The sequence below is a fragment of the Phoca vitulina genome, unplaced genomic scaffold, assembly GCF_004348235.1.
Source record: "Phoca vitulina isolate PV1807 unplaced genomic scaffold, GSC_HSeal_1.0 scaffold84, whole genome shotgun sequence".
Classification (NCBI taxonomy): domain Eukaryota; kingdom Metazoa; phylum Chordata; class Mammalia; order Carnivora; family Phocidae; genus Phoca; species Phoca vitulina.
In genome coordinates this window covers 5,278,533-5,298,918 of record NW_022589787.1, presented here as the reverse complement: position 1 = coordinate 5,298,918, position 20,386 = coordinate 5,278,533, and the positions used below count along the sequence as shown (strand labels likewise).

General features: G+C 42.9%; 1 protein-coding gene across 4 annotated transcripts in view; it reads left to right on the top strand.

Annotated features, from left to right (window-relative positions):
* The window catches only part of CYFIP1 (cytoplasmic FMR1 interacting protein 1), a 128,026-nt gene that overhangs the window by 83,974 nt on the left and 23,666 nt on the right, over nucleotides 1-20,386 (top strand). For all 4 annotated transcript variants that reach the window (XM_032395430.1, XM_032395429.1, XM_032395428.1 and 1 more), the window contains 2 exons: nucleotides 5,470-5,557; nucleotides 20,073-20,216. In XM_032395430.1, coding sequence (XP_032251321.1) covers nucleotides 5,470-5,557; nucleotides 20,073-20,216 — 232 coding nt within the window. The remainder of the gene's footprint in view (nucleotides 1-5,469; nucleotides 5,558-20,072; nucleotides 20,217-20,386) is intronic.

Genomic DNA, 20,386 nt, shown 5'->3' with positions numbered 1-20,386 from the left:
GTTTGTCCCATGTGCCCTTAGCTCAGCTCCTGCTCCCCCGTGAGCACATGCCAGGGATGTGTGTGTACGTGTGTGTGTGCTTGTGTGTGTTATGAGCACTTTTTAAAAATCATTGTCTTTGGCTTTCCCGCTGGATCTGAGCATCCCATTGTGTATTGGCTGAATTGTTACTGACTTTCAGGCCCAGAGTTTTGTGTCTCAAGGGGGTGATGAACTCTAGAACTGAGGACAGAAGGGAGGCCCTCCTGTAGTCTGACAGGCTTGCTGTTGCCATTATCTGTTCAGGACCCCAAGGTTAGATTTCCTTGTGGGGAGGCAGGCCTGTTCCCAGGTGCATGGGGCTATGCCATCAGACTGGCCCCGAGTGGCTGACGCCTGTCCCAGCAGTGGTGGAGACGTGGCCATGGCTTCCAGAGCCACGGGTGGAGGAGCCCCGGTCAACCTCCTCCGGTGAAGGGGCTTCTGGGCCTGGCTGGGCACAGTCCACCAGAACCAGACTTTACAGACTGTTCATCCCTGTTTAATTCTTTTAAGATGCCCAGTTTCCTGAAGTAGATATCATTCAAGTTGTTACAGAGTTTGAATTAACTGAAAAAATATTTTTTTACTTATTATAATAATGCATCATAATTATAGAAAAACTAGAAATCATATATACAGATATGAGGAGGAAAATAATTAAGTCCCTAGAGATTTGTCTCATCAAAAAATGGGTCTTTCTTCTGCAGTTTTTGCCATCCAGTCAGATATACATATATATTTTTTTATTTTGCCAAAATGGGTGTTATTAGGAATAGTGTTATATGCATATTCTTATTCCAAGTGATATAGAACAAGAAGGGTCATTCTGTGTTAGGGTATAAATATGCTTTTCTGCCTCTGAAGAAAAGTCATGGCTGATGCTTGCAGGACCAAAGAGTTGTTTTGGTTGGTCCATTTGGAACCTTTGGAATTAATTTGTTACCTTTCCTTAAATCGTTTTTTCCTTGTCTGGGGTCTCGGAAGGTGACGTACAACAGAACCCCGCTATCAGTGGGCTGAAAAAAGGTGTTACGGTGAGGTCGGAATCGGGCAACACAGGGAGTTGTGATTTTTTTTTTTTTGTACTATTTTACATTATAATTTTTTTAATTATCTAGCATTTTGTCGCCCTTTAAGGGATTTCCCAGAGATCTTGCAAAAGGAATAATTAAAGGTGTTCCTGGAGCCTCCTTTATGCCTGCGGCACTTGTGTGTAGAGGAACTCTGGAGTCCATGTAGCACCCACATGCCCTGGTCTTGGTGATGGTTTGGTGGGCCAACCCCTCAGAAGTGACGTGAGCTACAGAGGAGGGTCAGCATTACATGATGATGACATGTCAGCATTTGCCATAAACTCTTGTGTTGAATTGCTGTGTTTTCTGAAAGACTTCAGACATCCAAACAAATGTTGGGTGAGGAGTATGGAGTTAGGGAAATGGTCCAGATTCTGAGTCCATGCTAGCCAAGGGGGCCCATGTGGGTTCCCTGTTTGGGGCTGATGACAGAGAACACCCCACCATCCAAGGCTGCCTGGCCTGCAGGCGGCAGGAGTCTGGTTGTCAAAGACGAAGTTGGCAGGGCTCAGGTCAGGACGTTGGTGCTGTGTAACCCAGTGACCTGCCGAAGGGTAGAAAACCTTCAGACATGTGCCTTTTATAGGACCCTGGTGGAACTGTCTATATGAGGAACATTGAGGCATCCAATATATAACTGAGGAGAGCTGCCAAATGGTACCTTAGCCCCAATTTCCTGAGAACACACAACACAGTGTCGAATGCAAATGACAGCAAGCAGAAGGGACAGCACTGGGCGCCTTCGTCTGTTGTGGCATATTTCTCCCATTGGCCCAGGAGGTGCTGTGAACATCCCTGTTTGCAGAGTGAGCACACAGCCCACGGAGGCTGGGAGTGGGCCCCACCTGTGTTGCAGGAGGCTGTTCTGCCCACCAAGGCTCCTGGAGAACTGACCTGGAACCCTGAGAAGACAGACAAAACTGTGCCACCCAGAATTTTAATTCCATACTTGAGGGTTTTCTAAGAGCTGCTTGAGGGAAACCAGAACTTCATTTGTTGCTTGGCATATCTACTGATTTTGCCGCTTATTTTTGATTCGGGATTTTGCCTGGTGGCTCTGGGAAGTGGTTTAGGGTGGCCTGTGACTTAAATTTAACCTATACAGCTAATCATTGTATGAAAATGCTGTAGCTCTGGAAACAGGCCAACAACTGGGGTCAGAGTTAAGCCTCAGAGGGAGGAAGGCCACGCGGGAGCAGTGCGTCCTCGGTGCAGCGTACATGAAGCAAAGGGCACTACTTTGTCCCGGCACTGGTGATGTTAACTTCTGCCCCTTTGTTAGGATGGTGGCTACCAGGTTTCTCTACTGTTAGCAGTTAGCGTTATGGTGGCTGAACAGTGATGATTCTCAGACTTCATCATTCCATGGATGCATAGTAGTTGGCCTTCTGTTGTATGGGTTAACATTTATTTATTTGTTTAGTATAAGTAAGGACTCGGGGACTCTGACTCAGCATTAAAATCTGTTACTGTCATAATTTGGGTTTTGTGGCTCAAGGTGGCTCCATTTTGGCTGGCGGGAGCCCCTTCTACCTGATTTCTGTGTCCTCTTGGCTGTCCCCATCATTTTGAAGCACTTCCTGCACCTCAGGAAGTTCCAGGTTCATCTTGTACTTCTCGGGCTCTATCCTTGCAACTTGTCGTTTCCACAGGATTCCTTTTACTGGAGAATATTTTAGAACTGGGCTTAATATTTAAAAAGTAAGTCTGGGTGTTAGATATGCTCATTGTTACTGGGATGTCATTGTTTCTAGACCCTTTTGATGTTCAGAGCTAAGAAGTACCTGACTGTGTACTGTATTAGGTTCCTCTAACAAATTATCACTAACCATGGGGCTTCAAACAACAAAAATTTCTTTTCTCACAGTTCTGGAGGCTAGATGTCCAAAATCAGGTTGTCAGCAGGGCTGTGCTGGTTCCTCTAAGCCTCTGGGTAGAATCTTCTCTTGCCTCTTCCCAGCTTCTGGTGGTGGCCAGCGATTCTTGGCCTTCCTTAGTGTGCAGCTGTATCGTTCCAATCTCTGCCTCTCCTCTTTAGACATGAGTGTCTCTCCTCTTAGAAGGACATGAGTCATATTGACTCATTAAGGGCCCGCTGTAGTTCAGTATGACCTCATCTTAACTAATTACATCTGCAGTGGCCCTGTTTCTGAATAGGATCACGTTCTGAGGTACTGGTAATTAAGACTTCAAATTATCTTTCTGGGGATACAATCCCATAAAGCTTGTGTATGCACGGCTTCTCTGTAGTTGTCTACATTTTCTGTCCATGAATTCATACTGGTATCTTCGGTTCCAGTTCAGCACTGGGGGGTCTTATTCTTATTTTCTCCCTCCCTTTCCATTTTTGTAACTCCCTTCTACACTGAGAATCCTGTTTCATTATTTTTCGTATATTTACTCACTCAGTTCTAGAAAATGCAGAAAATAGTTTCAAAATTACTAATCCTTCCTACCATGAAACACAAGCCTACTAACTGGAATTCAATATTTGTTTCCACTGTTTTTGTCTTTACATTGAGAATATATGTGTACATGTATATATATATGGTATTTAAAAGTTGTTTGGGATAATGGAGTAACAATTAGACAACATTTATGAAAGCACTGTTTTCAGACATAATGTTTCCACAAGGGAAAGGACACCGGGGAGGTGAGCCCTTTGACTTCCCTGCTGTCTGCCTGGAAGCACTTTCTGGGCCTCAGTGCGGAGGGGAGGCATCGCAAGTACAGCCTGGAAGTCTTGTTTGGTGGAAACCGAGGAAGCTGACACAGTTGGAATTGGCAGGGCAGATTTGCAGTATGGAAGAGGGAGCTACATCGTGAAATAGCTCCTGAGACCAACTTAGGGGCCCTTTAGTTTTGCTTGAATATTAAACTGTGTGTGCATCGGGTGGAACTCCGTAAGGATAGACAAAGGGAGCTGTGAGCCAAATAATTCCCAGAGCTGGCACAGAGCTCGGAGCCGTTGGAGGCCCTGCCAGCAAGAATGGGAAAGCTCACTTGAATACCCACACATTCGATAGAATTGCCAGAGGACCTGCCTTAGTACTAGCCCTCAGGTGCTGACTGCTGTGCCTCCCTAATTATGAAAGGTTCCAGCTGACTTGAAAGCAGTTTAACAGCCCGCCCAAAATAACTCAGCACTTTAAAGGATAACAACAAAATCCAGACATTTGATGCTACGGGCCACTGACCTCCCCTCAGATGTGCATGTTCATTTCATGCACTGGTGGTATTTTCCCAATTACATCCCTTCTTATTTATTAAAGTGTAATATGTGTCAGTCAAGTTCTTTGAATTTATTTATTTATTTATTTTTTAAAGATTTTATTTATTTGACAGGGAGAGACACCGAGAGAGGGAACACAAGCAGGGGGAGTGGGAGAGGGAGAAGCAGGCTGCCCGCGGAGCAGGGAGCCCGATGTGGGGCTCGATCCCAGGACCCTGGGATCATGACCTGAGCCGAAGGCAGACGCTTAACGACTGAGCCACCCAGGCGCCCCAAGTTCTTCGAATTTAATAATTAGAAAATCCATATAGTTTTCTTAATGATGCTTCTTTATAAAAGTTTTATATTTTAGGGGCACCTGGGTGGCTCAGTCGGTTTAGTGTCTGCCTTCCGCTTAGGTCATGATTCCACAGTTCTGGGATCGAGCCCCACATCGGGCTCCTGGCTCAGCAGGGAGCCTGCTTCTCCCTCTCCTTCTGCCCTCCTCCCTGCTTGTGCTCTGTCTCTGTAAAATGAATAAATAAAATCTTTTTTAAAAGTTTCATATGTTTAGATGAACGCTTCTGATTTGAAAGTATTAGCCAAGTTTGACGTGTTTGCTTTAAAAAAGCCAAGCATTTGATTTTCAGTGTCTCTTAATCCATTATCAAGCCAGTCTTGTGGCTCTATGAGTGTGGCTATAAGCACTCAGGTTGCTCATTCTTCCCATTAGCTTGTAACTAGTGATGTGAATAACTGGACATGACTGCCTGTATCTGCCTTCCCACTCCTGTGCATAAGGTCACTGCTGTGGCCAGAGGCCCAGCAAGGCCTGAGTGCTTGGTTGTTACCACTTGTCAAAGGACTGAATTAGTCATGAAATGGTCCTGGTGCCAATAAACCAGACTGTCTCCCAGAGTTTGGAGATTGCTTACATGGTGGAAGGACCCGGTGTTCTCACTCTGTTGATGAACTCTGGATACATGTATTATACTTGGGAGCATTTATATCTCATGGTATTTGATTTCTTAGAATTTTTCTATGTGATGATTACATCAGTTAACTGGAAGGAAGATGTAACTGATGGGTAATGGAAAAGTTCTGAATTTTAAAGAACTACCATTAAATTTGTTTTCTTTTTTCTTTTTATCCTTTTTTGTTTAGATTTGTTCGGACAGTATTACCATTTTCTCAAGAATTTCAAAGAGATAAACAGCCTAATGCACAGCCCCAGTATTTGCATGGATCAAAGGTAGGCTCTTTTGTGTTTGTGTTGTGACTTTTTAAATTTATAATGAAGCATATTTTCAAGTTTAGTTTAAATCAGGTGAGTGGCAATGATTTAAATGTATCATGCCATGTGTGAAATGTTATTGTTTTCTTCCATTAGCACCTTTCTGAAAAGGAACGTAGTGTTGGGACAGCCCTCTGGCCATGTGTTGGGTGTCAGGCTAGGCCTGGCCTCATTCCTGGCCCTAAAATAAGTGAGATTGTCAGCAGAGTTAAAGGTTTAAAAATATCAAACAAGGAAAGTGTGTGGAATAGGCTCAGAGGCTCATCTATGGCAGAGGGGCCGGGATATCTTGTCCAGTGGTGATGCCACAAAAGGAGGGGTAAGGTGAGAAGGAGCAAGAGAGTTGATATCCAGAAACCACAGGCAAGCAGGCAAAGGTCACAGAACACCTGCTGTCTAGTAAGGTGAGACAAGTGTCCAGGCTGAGGGTGGCTGGATTTGCAACAAGTTAAGAGTATTATTAAAGGCTAGTATTGTTAATATTTAAAGCACTCTTATAGTTTCATAAGAAAAAGATAGCACTCTATAGTAAAAAGGAGACAGATGTAATGGGCAGATATTTCCCAAAAATGTAGTAAAAAATAGAAATAGATATCTAGCCTCACCAGTAATTGAAGAAAAATAAAGGAGTGCACGTGGGACTGTATGATTCTCGGGGACCATCTGAAATGTTTATCAATATTTAAATGTTCTCAGGGTACTAAATGAGAAAAATATGCAGCCAAGAATACTTTATCCAGCTAGGCTGTCATTGAAAATAGAAGGAGAGATAAAAAGCTTCCAGGACAAACAGAAACTAAAGAATTTGCAAACACGAAACCAGCCTTACAAGAAATATTGAAAGGGGTCCTCTAAGCAAAGAGAGCCTAAAAGCAACATAGACCAGAAAGGAACACAGACAATACACAGTTACAGTCACCTTACAGGCAATACAATGGCACTAAATTCGTATCTTTCAGTAGTTACCCTGAATGTAAATGGGCTAAATGCCCCAATCAAAAGACACAGGGTATCAGATTGGATAAAAAAACAAGGCCCATTGATATGCTGTCTGCAAGAGACTCATTTTAGACCCAAAGACACCCCCAGATTGAAAGTTACGGGGTGGAAAACCATTTTCCATGCTAATGGACATCAAAAGAAAGCTGGGGTGGCAATCCTTATATCAGACAAATTAGATTTTAAACCAAAGACTGTAATAAGAGATGAGGAAGGACACTATATCATACTGAAAGGGTCTATCCAGCAAGAAGATCTAACAATTGTAAATATTTATGCCCCTAACATGGGAGCAGCCAATTAGATAAGCTATTTAATAACAAAATCAAAGAAATACATTGACAATAATACAGTAATAGTAGGGGACTTTAACACCCCCCTCACTGAAATGGACAGATCATCTAAGCAAAGATCAACAAGGAAATAGACTTTAAATGACACACTGGACCAGATGGACTTCAGAGATATATTCAGAACATTCCATCCCAAAGCTATAGAATACACATTCTCTAGTGCCCATGGAACATTCTCCAGAATAGATCACATCCTGGGTCATAAATCAGGTCTCACCCACTACCAGAAGGTTGGGATCATTCCCTGCCTATTTTCAGACCACAATGCTTTGAAACTGGAACTCAATCACAAGAGGAAAGTCAGAAAGAACTCAAATACATGGAGGCTAAAGAGCATCCTACTAAAGAATGAATGGGTCAACCAGGAAATTAAAGAATTAAAAAAATTCATGGAAACAAATGAAAATGAAAACACAACTGTTCAAAATCTTTGGGATACAGCAAAGTCGTCCGGAGAGGAAAGTATATAGCAATACAAGCCTTTCTCAAGAAACAAGAAAGGTCTCAAATACACAACCTAACCCTACACCTAAAGGAGCTGGAGGGAAAACAGCAAATAAAGCCTAAACCCAGCAGGAGAAGAGAAATAATAAAGATCAGAGCAGAAATCAATGAAATAGAAACCAAAAGAACACTAGAACAGATCGACGAAACTAGGAGCTGGTTCTTTGAAAGAATTAATAAGATCGATAAACCCCTGGCCAGAATTATCAAAAAGAAAAGAGAAATGACCCAAATAAATAAAATCATGAATGAAAGAGGAGAGATCACAACCAATACCAAAGAAATACAAACAATTATAAGAACATATTATGAGCAGCTATATGCCAGCAGATGAGACACTCTGGAAGAAATGGATGCGTTCCTAGAGACATATAAACTACCAGAACTGAACCAGGAAGAAATAAAAAACCTAAACAGACCCATAACCAGTAAGGAAATTGAAGCAGTAATCAAAAATCTCTCAACAAACAAGAGCCCAGGGCCAGAAGTCTTCCCAGCGGAATTCTGCCAAACAGTTCAAGAAGAATTAATACCTATTCTTCTGAAACTGTTCCAAAAAATAGAAATGGAAGGAAAACTTCCAAACTCATTTTATGAGGCCAGCATTACCTTGATCCCCAAACCAGACGAAGACCCCACCAAAAAGGAGAATTAGAGACCAATATCCCTGATGAACATGGATGCAAAAATTCTCACCAAAATACTAGCCAATAGGATCCAACAGTACATTGAAAGGATTATTCACCACGACCAAGTGGGATTTATCCCTGGGCTGCAAGGTTGGTTCAACATCCACATATCAATCACTGTGATACAGTACATTAATAAAAGGACAAGAACCATATGATCCTCTCAATAGATGCAGAAAAAGCATTTGACAACATACAACATCCTTTCTTGATTAAAACTCTTCACAGTGTAGGGATAGAGGGTACATACCTCAATATCATAAAAGCCATCTATGAAAAACCCACAGTGAATATCATTCTCAATGGGGAAAAACAGAGCTTTCCCCCTAAGGTCAGGAACACGGCAGGGATGTCCATTATCACCACTGCTATTCAACGTAGTATTAGAAGTCCTAGCCACAGCAATCAGACAACAAAAAGAAATAAAAGGCATCCGAATCAGCAACGAAGGAGTCAAACTCTCACTGTCTGCAGATGATATGATACTTTATGTGGAAAACCCAAAAGACTCCACCCCGAAACTGCTAGAACTCATACAGGAATTCAGTAAAGTGGCAGGATATAAAATCAATGCACAGAAATCAGTGGCATTCCTATACACCAACAACAAGACAGAAGAAAGAGAAATTAAGGAGTCGCTCCCATTCACAATTGCACCCAAAACCATAAGATACCTAGGAATAAATCTAACCAAAGAGGCAAAGGATCTGTACTCAAAAAACAATAGAATACTTATGAAAGAAATTGAGGAAGACACAAAGAAATGGAAAAATGTTCCATGCTCATGGATTGGAAGAACAAATATTGTGAAAATGTCTATGCTACCTAGAGCAGTCTACACATTCAATGCAATCCCCATCAAAATACTATCAACTTTGTTCACAGAAATGGAACAAATAATCCTAAAATTTGTATGGAACCAGAAAAGACCCCAAATAGCCAGAGGAATGTTGAAAAAGAAAAGCAAAGCTGGTGGCATCACAATTCCGGACTTCAAGCTCTATTACAAAGCTGTAATAATCAATACAATATGGTACTGGCACAAAAACAGATGCATAGATCAGTGGAACAGAATAGAGAACTCAGAAGTGAACTCTCAACTCTATGGTCAACTAATCTTCGATAAAGCAGGAAACAATGTCCAATGGAAAAAAGTCTCTTCAACAAATGGTGTTGGGAAAATGCGACAGCCACATGCAGAAGAATGAAATGGGACCATTTCCTTACACCACACACAAGAATAGACTCAAAATGGTTGAAAGACCTCAGTGTGAGACAGGAGTCCATCACAATTCTTGAGGAGAACACAGGCAGCAACCTCTTTGATCTCAGCTGCAGCAGCTTCTTGCTAGACATATTACCAAAGGCAAGGGAAGCAAGGGCAAAAATGAACTATTGGGACTTCATCAAGATAAAAAGCTTTTGCAGGGCGCCTGGGTGGCTCAGATGGTTAAGCGTCTGCCTTCGGCTCAGGTCATGATCCCAGAGTCCTGGGGTCGAGTCCCGCATCGGGCTCTCTGCTCCTTGGGAGCCTGCTTCTCCCTCTGCCTCTCTCTCTCTCTGTCTCTCATGAATAAATAAATAAATAAATCTTTTTTTAAAAAAAAAAAAAAAAAAAAAAAAAAGATAAAAAGCTTTTGCAGAGCAAAGGAGACAGTCAACAAAACCAAAAGACAACCGACAGAATGGGAGAAGATATTTGCAAATGACATATCAAATAAAGGGCTAGTATCCAAAATCTATAAAGAACTTATCAAACTCAACACCCAAGGAACAAATAATCTAATCAGGAATTGGGCAGAAGACATGAACAGACATTTCTGCAAAGAAGACATCCAAATGGTCAACAGACACATGAAAAAGTGCTCAACCTCATTCGGCATCAGGGAAGTACAAATCAAAACCACAACGAGATACCACCTCACACCAGGTAGAATGGCTACAATTAACAATTCAGGAAAAGACAGATATTGGTGAGGATGCAGAGAAAAGGGGAACCCTCCTACACTGTTGGTTGGAATGCAAGCTGGTGCAGCCATTCTGGAAAACAGTATGGAGGTTCCTCAAAAAGTTGAAAATAGAGCTACCCTATGATCCACCAATTGCACTACTGGGTATTTACCCCAAAGATACAATTGTAGTGATCCGAAGGGGCCCCTGCACCCCAATATTTATAGCAGCAATGTCCACAATATCCAAACTATGGAAAGAGGCCAGATGTCCATCGACAGATGAATGGATAAAGAAGAGGTGATATATATATATATATATATATATATATATATACACATATACCTACAGTGGAATAGTATGCAGCCATCAAAAAATGAAATCTTGCCATTTGCAATGACATGCGGATGGAACTAGAGGGTATTATGCTAAGCGAAATAAGGCAATCAGAGAAAGAATTATGATCTCACTGATATGTGGAATTTGAGGAACAAGACAGAGGATCATAGGGAAAGAGAGGAAAAAAATGAAACATGAAGAAACCAGAGAGGGAGACAAACCATAAGAGACTCTTCTTTTTTTTTTTATTAAGATTTTATTTATTTATTTGACAGAGACACAGCGAGAGAGGAAACACAAGCAGGGGGAGTGGGAGAAGGAGAAGCAGGCCTCCAGCTGAGCAGGGAGCCCGATGTGGGGCTCGATCCCAGGACCCTGGGATCATGACCTGAGCAGAAGGCAGACGCTTAACGACTGAACCACCCAGACGCCCCAGGAGACTCTTAATCTCAGGAAACAAACTGAGGGTTGCTGGAGTGGAAGGGGGCTGGGAAGGATGGGGTAACTGGGTGATGGACATTGGGGAGGGTATGTGTTTGGTGAGCACTGTGTATTATATCAGATTAATGAATCACAGACCTGTACCCCTGAAACAAATAATACATTTATATGTTAATAATAAAAGAAAAAATATTTAAATGTTCTCACTTGTAGGAAGCTGGACAGCTAAGGAGTAAATCAGACAAGTATAAAGTGAGGTCTGTTATGGGGGTGGTCATACAACATTGTCATAAAAAATATGGTAGCAGCCTAACTGACCATCAAGAATATTACAATATGTTATTGTTCAGTGGAATGCAGTACAGTCGTTAGGAGGGCTGAGTCAGAAACGTTTTCCTTTTCTGAACTCTATTGTATGCTTGCACTGTTCTCACTAGGGTTTTAGGCTGCTCCCTCAGATGTTGGTGTCAGTCTCCGTCTTCACACGGCCCAGCCTGTGGGCTGTGTAGGGAAGTGGGGCATGGCCCGCTTCCCCAGGTACGGACACTAGCCCCTGTGGTCTCAGAGCCTTTAGCACTGAGCGGCTGCTGCTTCATTCTGCTGTGAAGCTCTGAGGGGCTGAGGTTTGGGCAGTATCTTCTCTGTATTTTCTGCATGTTCTTCTCACAGGTGCAGAAATGAGCCTATTAACATAATGACATAAAAGGACCACCTGGGTCCCAGTGGTGGCTCTCAGGATGGTGTCAGCATGTCAGTATTCCCTTATGACTAGTCTTTGAAGAGACGGGTCCTTGGCTCACCCTCCTTCTCTCCTCCAACTTCTCCAGGCTCGTGATGTCATCTTACCTTCCGCCGCCCACTTCTGTCTTAATCACAACATCACAACACTTTACAAACTAATGTGTCCATTTAAAATTTTCAGCCTGTCAGCCAAGAAGAAAATGATACATGTCTTAGTGGGACAAGCCAGAGGGTTAAGTAGAGGATACACTTGGGAGGAAGGGGAAACCAGTGTTGGCAGAAATAGAAGCTGCCTGTGTTTTGCAAGGAAATGTGGAATTTCAAGCTGAAATTGATGCTATCTCTGTTTTCTGCATTTGGGCGGCGCCATGTGCTCTGCATGTCCCTGGGAGGGGAGATGAGCATGTCCCTGTGAGAAGGTGTGCTCCTAGGATGTTGTAACAGAGCTTTGGCTGGTTTTTGGAGAGGCCTTGCTCTAACAAGATCTGGATGCTGAGAAGGATCCAACCCTGCAGAGGGCCCTGAGGGCCGAGGCTCTGTCATGAGATAGGGGTGGGTGCGGTGTATGGCAGGCAGCTTAGGGCCAAGGTGTGAGGGGGCGGTCAGGAAGCAGCCGGAGAATGGTGGCTGGTGGAGAGATGTTACCCTAGTCCAAGCAGGAGGTGGTGCCTTGGACTAAGTAGCGCTGACAGAGATGAAGAGAAGTAGATGCATTCAGGGGATATTTTGGAAGTGGACTTGACTGGACTTGCTGATGACCTGAAGATGGATGGTGAGAGAAAAGGAGGACCCAAAGATCTTTCCTAGGTTTCTGGCAGTTGGTGAGTGGAGGTGTCAGTTTTTGAAGTCAGGGAGGGCTAGATTTAGGGAGGTTAAAGGGAAGAGGCCTTCATCCCTAGGGCGTGTGTCCACTCCTCTTCCCAGGTCTGTTTGTGCCACATGTCACAGACCTTGCCGTGAGTGGGGGAGGATGCTGCCGTGCTGAGTGTTCTGGCAGCAGCCAGGCTGGCTTCACAGTTCACTCAGCGGAGGCAAGGGTTGTGGGAGTTGAGAGGGGGTGGGGGGTGGGTTGGAGGATCACGTTGCCCCCCCCATTGGTTAGGGTCAGGATTTTTGCTGCTGTATTTTAAGCCTCGTGATGATGACCAGGAGTGAAGAAGACCAGGCATCATTATTCTGTCTGCTGTGTTCTGAGACTACCATTTTTAAAAATATTAAGTAATGTTTTTTTTTCTACAGATAATGAGTTGCAGTCATAGTCTCAGGGGTCACTCAGCAAGTGTTTCCTTTGCATGCGCTGTGACCTGGGCTGTGCCTGGTCTCGGTCAGGGAGGAAGGTTCTTGGTGCAGCAGGATGTGAGTGTAGGCCTTGCTCCAGAGAGGCCTGAAGGTGTTGGCTGGGCACTGGGGTGCAGACGGGCACCAAGAGCCAGAATTGCCTGATCTGGGCAAGGACAGGGCACCCCCGCAGGTTTGGGAGTATGACCAGTGAGGCACAGAGGATAGAGAGGAGGCTGAAGCTGTTGAGGCACAGGCAGGTGGCCTCAGGCACCTGCCCTCTTCCGTCCTCCCACTTGGCCAGAGATTTCTCACCTGCAGAGGAGAACCCCCAGTGGCACTTGCTTCAGAGAAGGGAAGTGGGAGATGAAAGCACCTGGCTCAGTGCTGCCACTGGGAAGCTCCTCAGCTCAGACAGGTGATGCTTATGGTGGGACATGAGGCCCAGGCAGTTAACAGACTCTGCCTCATCCCCACATCCAGGTGACACCCACACTCTGTGGACCACGAGAGAAACCTGTTCTCATGTTCTGTGAGCTGCTGGTTGAGTGAAGCTGGCCACAAGTGTAGACCAGCTTGCCTAATAATACCAGCTTGCCTTTTAATCTCAGGGCAGTCGAGGCCAGGACACAGATCAGGAGCCAGGGGGCTGCCACCCCCACATGGCCTACACGAGGACACCTTTTAATGTTCCTAACCCATACTTCCCTAATCCTCTGTTCTTTAGAGTGTGAACCTTTCATTTCTGTCGTCTTGTTCACCTTCATTCCTCTCACTACAGATGGCAACTTGAACTTGACCGTGCTAGGACCATGCCCTTGGAAAATGGGCATACACTGTGATTCTGGCTGGTATATGGGTGCAGGCTGCCCACCTCCTCCAACCCTACAAAAAGGCATGAGGTGGACAATTTCTTTTTGAGGGGGTGGGGGGAGGGGCAGAGGGAGAGAGAGAATCTCAAGCAGACTCTGTGCTGAGCACAAAGCCCAGTGTGGGGCTCAGGCTCACCACCCTGAGATCATGACCTGATCCAAAATCAAGAGTCGGACGCTTAACTGACTGAACCACCCAGGCACTCCAAGGTGGATAATTTTTAAAAGAATTAGATTAAATAGGGGCACCTGGGTAGCTCAGTCGGTAAAGCGTTTGACTTAGGTTCAGGTCATTATCTCAGGGTCCCGGGATTAAGCCATGTTGTTACAAATGGCAAGATTTCATTCTTTCTCTTTTTATTTAAATTCTAGTTAGTTAACATACAGTGTAATATTAGTTTCATGTGTACAATTTAGTGATTCAACACTTCATACATCACTGTGTGCTCATCACAACAGGGGCCCTGCTTAATCCCCATCACCTATTTAACCCATCCCACCCCCCCCACCCCCCCACCACTTCCCGTCCAGTAACCCTCAGTTTGTTCTCTATAGTTAAGAGTCTGTTTTCTGGTTTGCCTCTATTTTTTGCCCCCTATGTGCATCTCTTTTCTTTCTTTTTTTTTTTTTTTAAAGGAAGAAGTCACCCCTTTTATTTCTGTGTCTTTGCCTGAACTGTTCATCTCATCTTTTCTTCTCCTATTCTTGGACTGAGTAATACACCAAGGGATCCCCTGGTTTTCAGTCCAGCAGACTCAGAATGATTTACACCACCATCTTTCCTGTGTCTCAGGCCTGTTGAGGACAGAGCCTGGGACTTCTCAGGCTCTATTATCATGGGATCTAATTATACACGTTCGTTCTGCAGGTGAAATTTTAGCTGGAAATGAACGAGAGTTCCACGCATCTGTTTTATTTCTTAAATTCCACACATGAGTGAAACCAAATGGTGTTTGTCTTTCTCTGACTGATATTTTCGCTTAGCATAATACTCTCTAAGCTCCATCCAAGTTGTTGCAAATGGTAAGATTTCATTCTTTTTTATGGCTGAGTGATATTCCATTGTGTGTATGTGTGTATATATATATGTATATACACACACACCACATCTTCTTTATCCATTCATCATGGACATTTGGGCCCTTTCCCTAGTTTGGCTATTGTGGACATTGCTGCTATAAACATCAGGGTGCATGTGCCCCATCAAATCACTATGTTTGTATCCTTTGGATAAATATCTAGTAATGTAATTGCTAGGTCCTAGGGTAGTTCGATTTTTAACTTTTTGAGGAACCTCCATACTGGTTTCCAGAGTGCCTGCACCAGTTTGCACTCCCACCATCAGTATAAGAGGGTTCCCCTTTCTCCACTTCCTCTCCAACATTTGTTTCCTTTGTTGTTGATTTTAGCCATTCTGACTGGTGTGAGGTGGTATCTTATTGAAGTTTTGATTTGTATTTCCCTGATGATGAGTAATTTTGAGCATCTTTTTTCTCTTTTTTTAAAAATTTTTAATTGTTATGTTAATGACCATACATTACATCATTAGTCTTTGATGTAGTGTTCCATGATTCATTGCTTGTGCATAACACCCAGTGCTCCATGCCGTACGTGCCCTCTTTAATACCCATCACCAGGCTAACCCATCTCCCCACCCACCTCCCCTCTAGAACCCTCAGTTTGTTTTTCAGAGTCCATTGTCTCTCATGGTTCGTCTCCCCCTCCAATTTCTCCCCCTTCATTCTTCCCTTCCTGCTATCTTCTTCTTCCTTTTTTTTTTCTTAACATATATTGCATTATTTGTTTCAGAGGTACAGATCTGTGATTCAACAGTCTTGCACAATTCACAGCGTTGAGCATCTTTTTATGTGTCTGTAGCCATCTATATGTCTTCTTTGGAAAACTGTCTGTTCATGTCTTCTGCCCATTTTTTAACTGGATTATTTGTTTTTTGGGTGTTGAGTATTATAAGTTCTTTATATATTTTGGATATTAAGCCTTTATCAGATGTGTTATTTGCACATATCTTCTCCAATTCCAAAGGTGCCTTTTAGTTTTGTTCATTGTTTCCTTTGCTATGCAGAAGCTTTTTGTCTTGATGAAGTCCCAATAGTTTATTTTTGCTTTTGTTTCCCTTGCCTCAGGAGACATATCTAGTAAGAATTTGCTACAACTGAGGTCAAAGAGGTTTCTGCCTGTGTTCTCTAGGATTTTGATGAATTCCTGTCTCACATTGAGGTCTTTCATCCATTTTGAGTTTACTTTTGTGTATGCTGTAAGACAGTGGTCCAGTTTCATTCTTCTGCGTGTGGCCGTCCAGTTTTCCCAACACCATTTGTTGAAGAGACTGTCTTTTTTCCATTGAATATTCTTTACTGCTTTGTCGAAGATTAGTTGACCATGTAGTCGTCAGTCCATTTCTGGATTTTCTATTCTGTTCCATTGATCTACATTTCTATTTTGTGCCAGTACCATAATGTCTAGATTATAAAGCTTTGTACTGTAACTTGAAGTCCGGAATTGTGATGCCTCCAGCTTTGCTTTTCTTTTTTAAGATTGCTTTGGCTATTTGGGGTCTTTTATGGTTCCATATGTCCATTTGCATGATAAATATTTCTCCATCCCCTCATTTCAATCTGCAGGTATCTTTAGGTCTAAAATGAGTCTCTTGTAAAAAAAAGAAAGAAAGAAAAAGAAAGAAAATATTTAAAAATAAGTAAATAAAATGAGTATCTTATAGGCAGCATAGAGATGGGTCTTGTTTTTTTAATCCATTATAATAGCATATGTCTTTCGATTGGAACATTTAGTCCATTTATATTCAGAGTAATTATTGATAGATATGTATTTAGTACCTAGTTTTTACTTGTTTTGTCATTGTTTTTGGAGATTTTTTCCATTCCTTTCTAGTCTTTGTTGCTTTTTGTCCCTCCTTCCCACTCAAAGAGTCTCATTAATTAATATTTCTTGCAGGGCTAGATTGGTGGTCACGAACTCCTTCAGTTTTTGTTTTCTGGGAAACTCTTTTATCTCCTTCTATTGTGAATGCTGGCCTTCCTGGATAGAGTATTCTTGGCTGCAGATTTTTCACACTCATCACATTGAATTTATCATGCCAGTCCCTTCTGGCTTGCCACGTTTCTACAAAGAGTCTGCTGCTAACCTTATGGGTCTTCCTTGTAAGTTAGGGACTTCCTTTGTCTTGCTGCATTTAGGATTTTTTTCTTTATCACTATATTTTGCAAATTTAATTATGACTTGGCCTGCTTTTATTGATTTTGATGCAGCTCCTCTGGTTTTTAAAGCCCAAAGTTATGGGGATTAGTCCTCCCCATGTGAGTTCCCTGGTGCCTGTTTCTCTGCCCTCTTTGGACATGCAGCTCCCTCTTCTTGTGGTCAGCCTCCCTCTGCCTTTCTGACCTTCCTAATATTTCAGATGTAGCTTCTTCTCTATGTTTCATCGTGGAGTTTGTTCTTCCAGTCTTCAGATCGCTCTCTGAAGCGATTGACTTGGAGGTGGATAATATCTTGGAGATGGGATGGGGGTGAGCCGAGGGTCCTCCTCCGGCATTCTCCAAGCTCCTGAGGCCATTAGATATCACTGATGTTTTTCATGGTTTCCTTTTGAAACATTAGAATTTATTATCAAGCAAAAAACTCACACTGAATCCTAGCATTTAAATGCACATTGTGGTGATTTAAGGAGGAGTTAGGAAGAGGAAGGTGTATCTAAGCTGATGATCCAAATATGCCCCTTTCGAGTGGGATTGTGGTTGTAGGCAGGGGTTGTAGGCTTGGGCACAGGATGGGCACTTGGCAGGGCTTCCAAGCCGGTCAGTGTTGTGTTTGGTAATTTTTTAGTCCCAGACTTTCTGTTTTTGGGTTCTAGGACCACCCACACATTTTGCTTGTCCAGAAGGACTCACAGACTCAGTCAGTTGTACTCACAGCTATAGTTCCTTATTGCTGAAGGATACAAAGCAGGACCAGTAAGGGAAAAAGACGCATCAGGTGGTGATCGAACCAGGCACAGGCTACCAAAGATGTCCCTCATGGGGATTGCATGGGACGTGCAGTTTTTCTGCCCAGAGAACAGAAGCCCACTCAATTGCTCATGTCCAAGGCTTTCACTAGGGCTGGGTACATAGGCACATGCCTCCTGTCTTGACTATTCACAGTTACTAAAACTCCAGAACCCCCAGAAGGAAAGGAGCCCCCATAAATCACTACTTGTACATCCTACCTAGACAAGTTGTATAGCATGGTTAAATGTCCCAGTAGTAGAAAACAACCTTTATCAGTTGGTAACATTCCAAGGGCTGAATTCCCAGGAATTGCAAGCAGGCCTTCTGAAGATACTCAAGAGCTGCTGTGCTGATTCTTCTGAATCACCTTTCTGATGTGGTTTTTGGTGTATATAGAGGAAATATTTAAGACAATGATAAAGGGGGCAAGGGGAGGATTCGGGGAACCTAAATGGAGGTGAGGTTGATACACTTCAATCGAAGTGGTAAAATGTTGATAACAGTGGATTGTGATAACTCATATAACGTATAATATAAGACCTAGAACAACCACTAACACATCTGTGTGAAGAGATACTCTTGAAACTACTATAGGTCAATCACAGTGAAATTCTAGAAAATGTTGAAGTGACCCAGAAGAAGTCAGGAAGCATGAAACAGACCGTACTTAGATATCAATAATTAGATTATGTATAATTACTAAATGTAAATGTACTAAATGTAAGTGGTCTAAATACAGTGAAAATACTGAGGTTTGGCAGAGTGGATTTAAAAAGCATGATTGAACAAGAAGCGTACTTCAAATTAATGATATTGGTACGTTGAAAGTAAAAGGATAGATAAAGATATATTATGCAAACATTAATCAGAAGAAAGGAGTGACTATACATTAATATAAGATAAAGTAAGGACACCTGGGTGGCTCAGTTGGTTAAACATCTACCTTCGGCTCAGGTCATGATCCCAGGGTCCTGGGATCGAGTCCCGAATCAGGCTCTCTGCTCAGCGGGAAGCCTGCTTCTCCCTCTGCGTGCCGCTCCCCCTGCTTATGCTCTCTCTCTCTCTGACAAATAAATAAATCTTAAAAAAAAAAGAAATCTAAAAAAAAAGTAAACATTTTTAAAAAATAAGATAAAGTAGATTTTGAAGCAAAGACTATTAATCAGAGACCAAGAGAGACATTATATAATAGGATCAAGCAACCAAGAAAATATGGCAATCCTAAATGTTTGTGTACCAAACAACAGAACTTCAAAATACTTGAAGCAAATACTGACATAAGTGAAAGAAATGAACAAGTCCACAATTATAGTTGGGGAATTCAACATTCTTCTTAGTCATCAATAAAGTCAGTAGACAGAAAATCAGCAACAATAAAGAACTAAACGGCGTCAACCAAAAGGATATTGTTGACGTGTAGAACACTCCACCCAACAACATCAGAACATACATTGTTTTCAAGTGCCCATGGAGCGTTCCCCCCCAGATAGACCATATTCTGGGCCATAAAACAAACCTCAAGAAAATTAAAAGAGTTCTCTGACCATAGTGGACTCAAACTAGAAATCAGTAATAAAAAGATGACAAGAAAATCTCCAAAGACTTGAAATTAATACATTTCTATATGATCCATGGGTCAAGAGGAAGTCTGAAGGGAAATTTTTTTAAAAGACACCTAACTAAATGAAATGCAAATATATCCGAATTTGTGGGATGCCGCTGAAGAAGTGCTGACACGGAAACACACAGTACTGAATGCTTATTAGGGGGTCCTCCTGCCTAGTGGGCGCCATGTCCTTAGACAAGCTTGGAGGTCCCCTCCTGCAGGAAACCACCCTGATTACCTTTGTCACCTACTCCCCCTCTGGGGGCCGCTGTCTCCAGCTCCCTTCATGTCCCTGAGAAGACAGTTTCCCTGCTCTGTTGCTCTCTGTCCTCAGATGTCTCCCCCTGGAGACTGGGAGCAGCTTCGAGGATGCAGCAGTGAGGATGTGCTTGTTTCTCATTCCAGGACCTCAGATGGCTTCTGTGGAACTGGCAGTTTGATAAATCTTTGAAATTTGTTTCTTTTTTCTGTTTTAATAAGCTTGCTTGTCATGTCTTCATGTTGAAGACATAAATACCAGTAAGGGCAAGTCTCACAAATTCTCTGGTGTTCTCCACCTTAAGGGCACTGTATATTGAATGCATCTTTGGTGCAGCAATTCTTCATCTTGTGTGCACAGTAAGCACGTTGACAACTCTGGAGATTTCATGAAGCACTTAAATTCTTTATCCCCCAGGCTTTGAACTTGGCGTACTCTAGCATTTATGGCAGCTACCGGAACTTCGTGGGGCCTCCTCACTTCCAGGTCATCTGCCGGCTGCTCGGCTACCAGGGCATTGCAGTGGTCATGGAGGAGCTGCTGAAGGTCGTGAAGAGCCTGGTAGGTTTCCCTCCATGGACTTCCTTTACATGGTGAAGGGTTCTGCACCCAATTGTAATGTGGGGAGGGGCATAAAGGATTCAGACACTCCACTGAGCACTTCTTGGGTACCAGCTGGGTGTCCTTCAGTTCAGCTCAATTCTAGCACTGTTTACCTGGAGGTAGGTAGC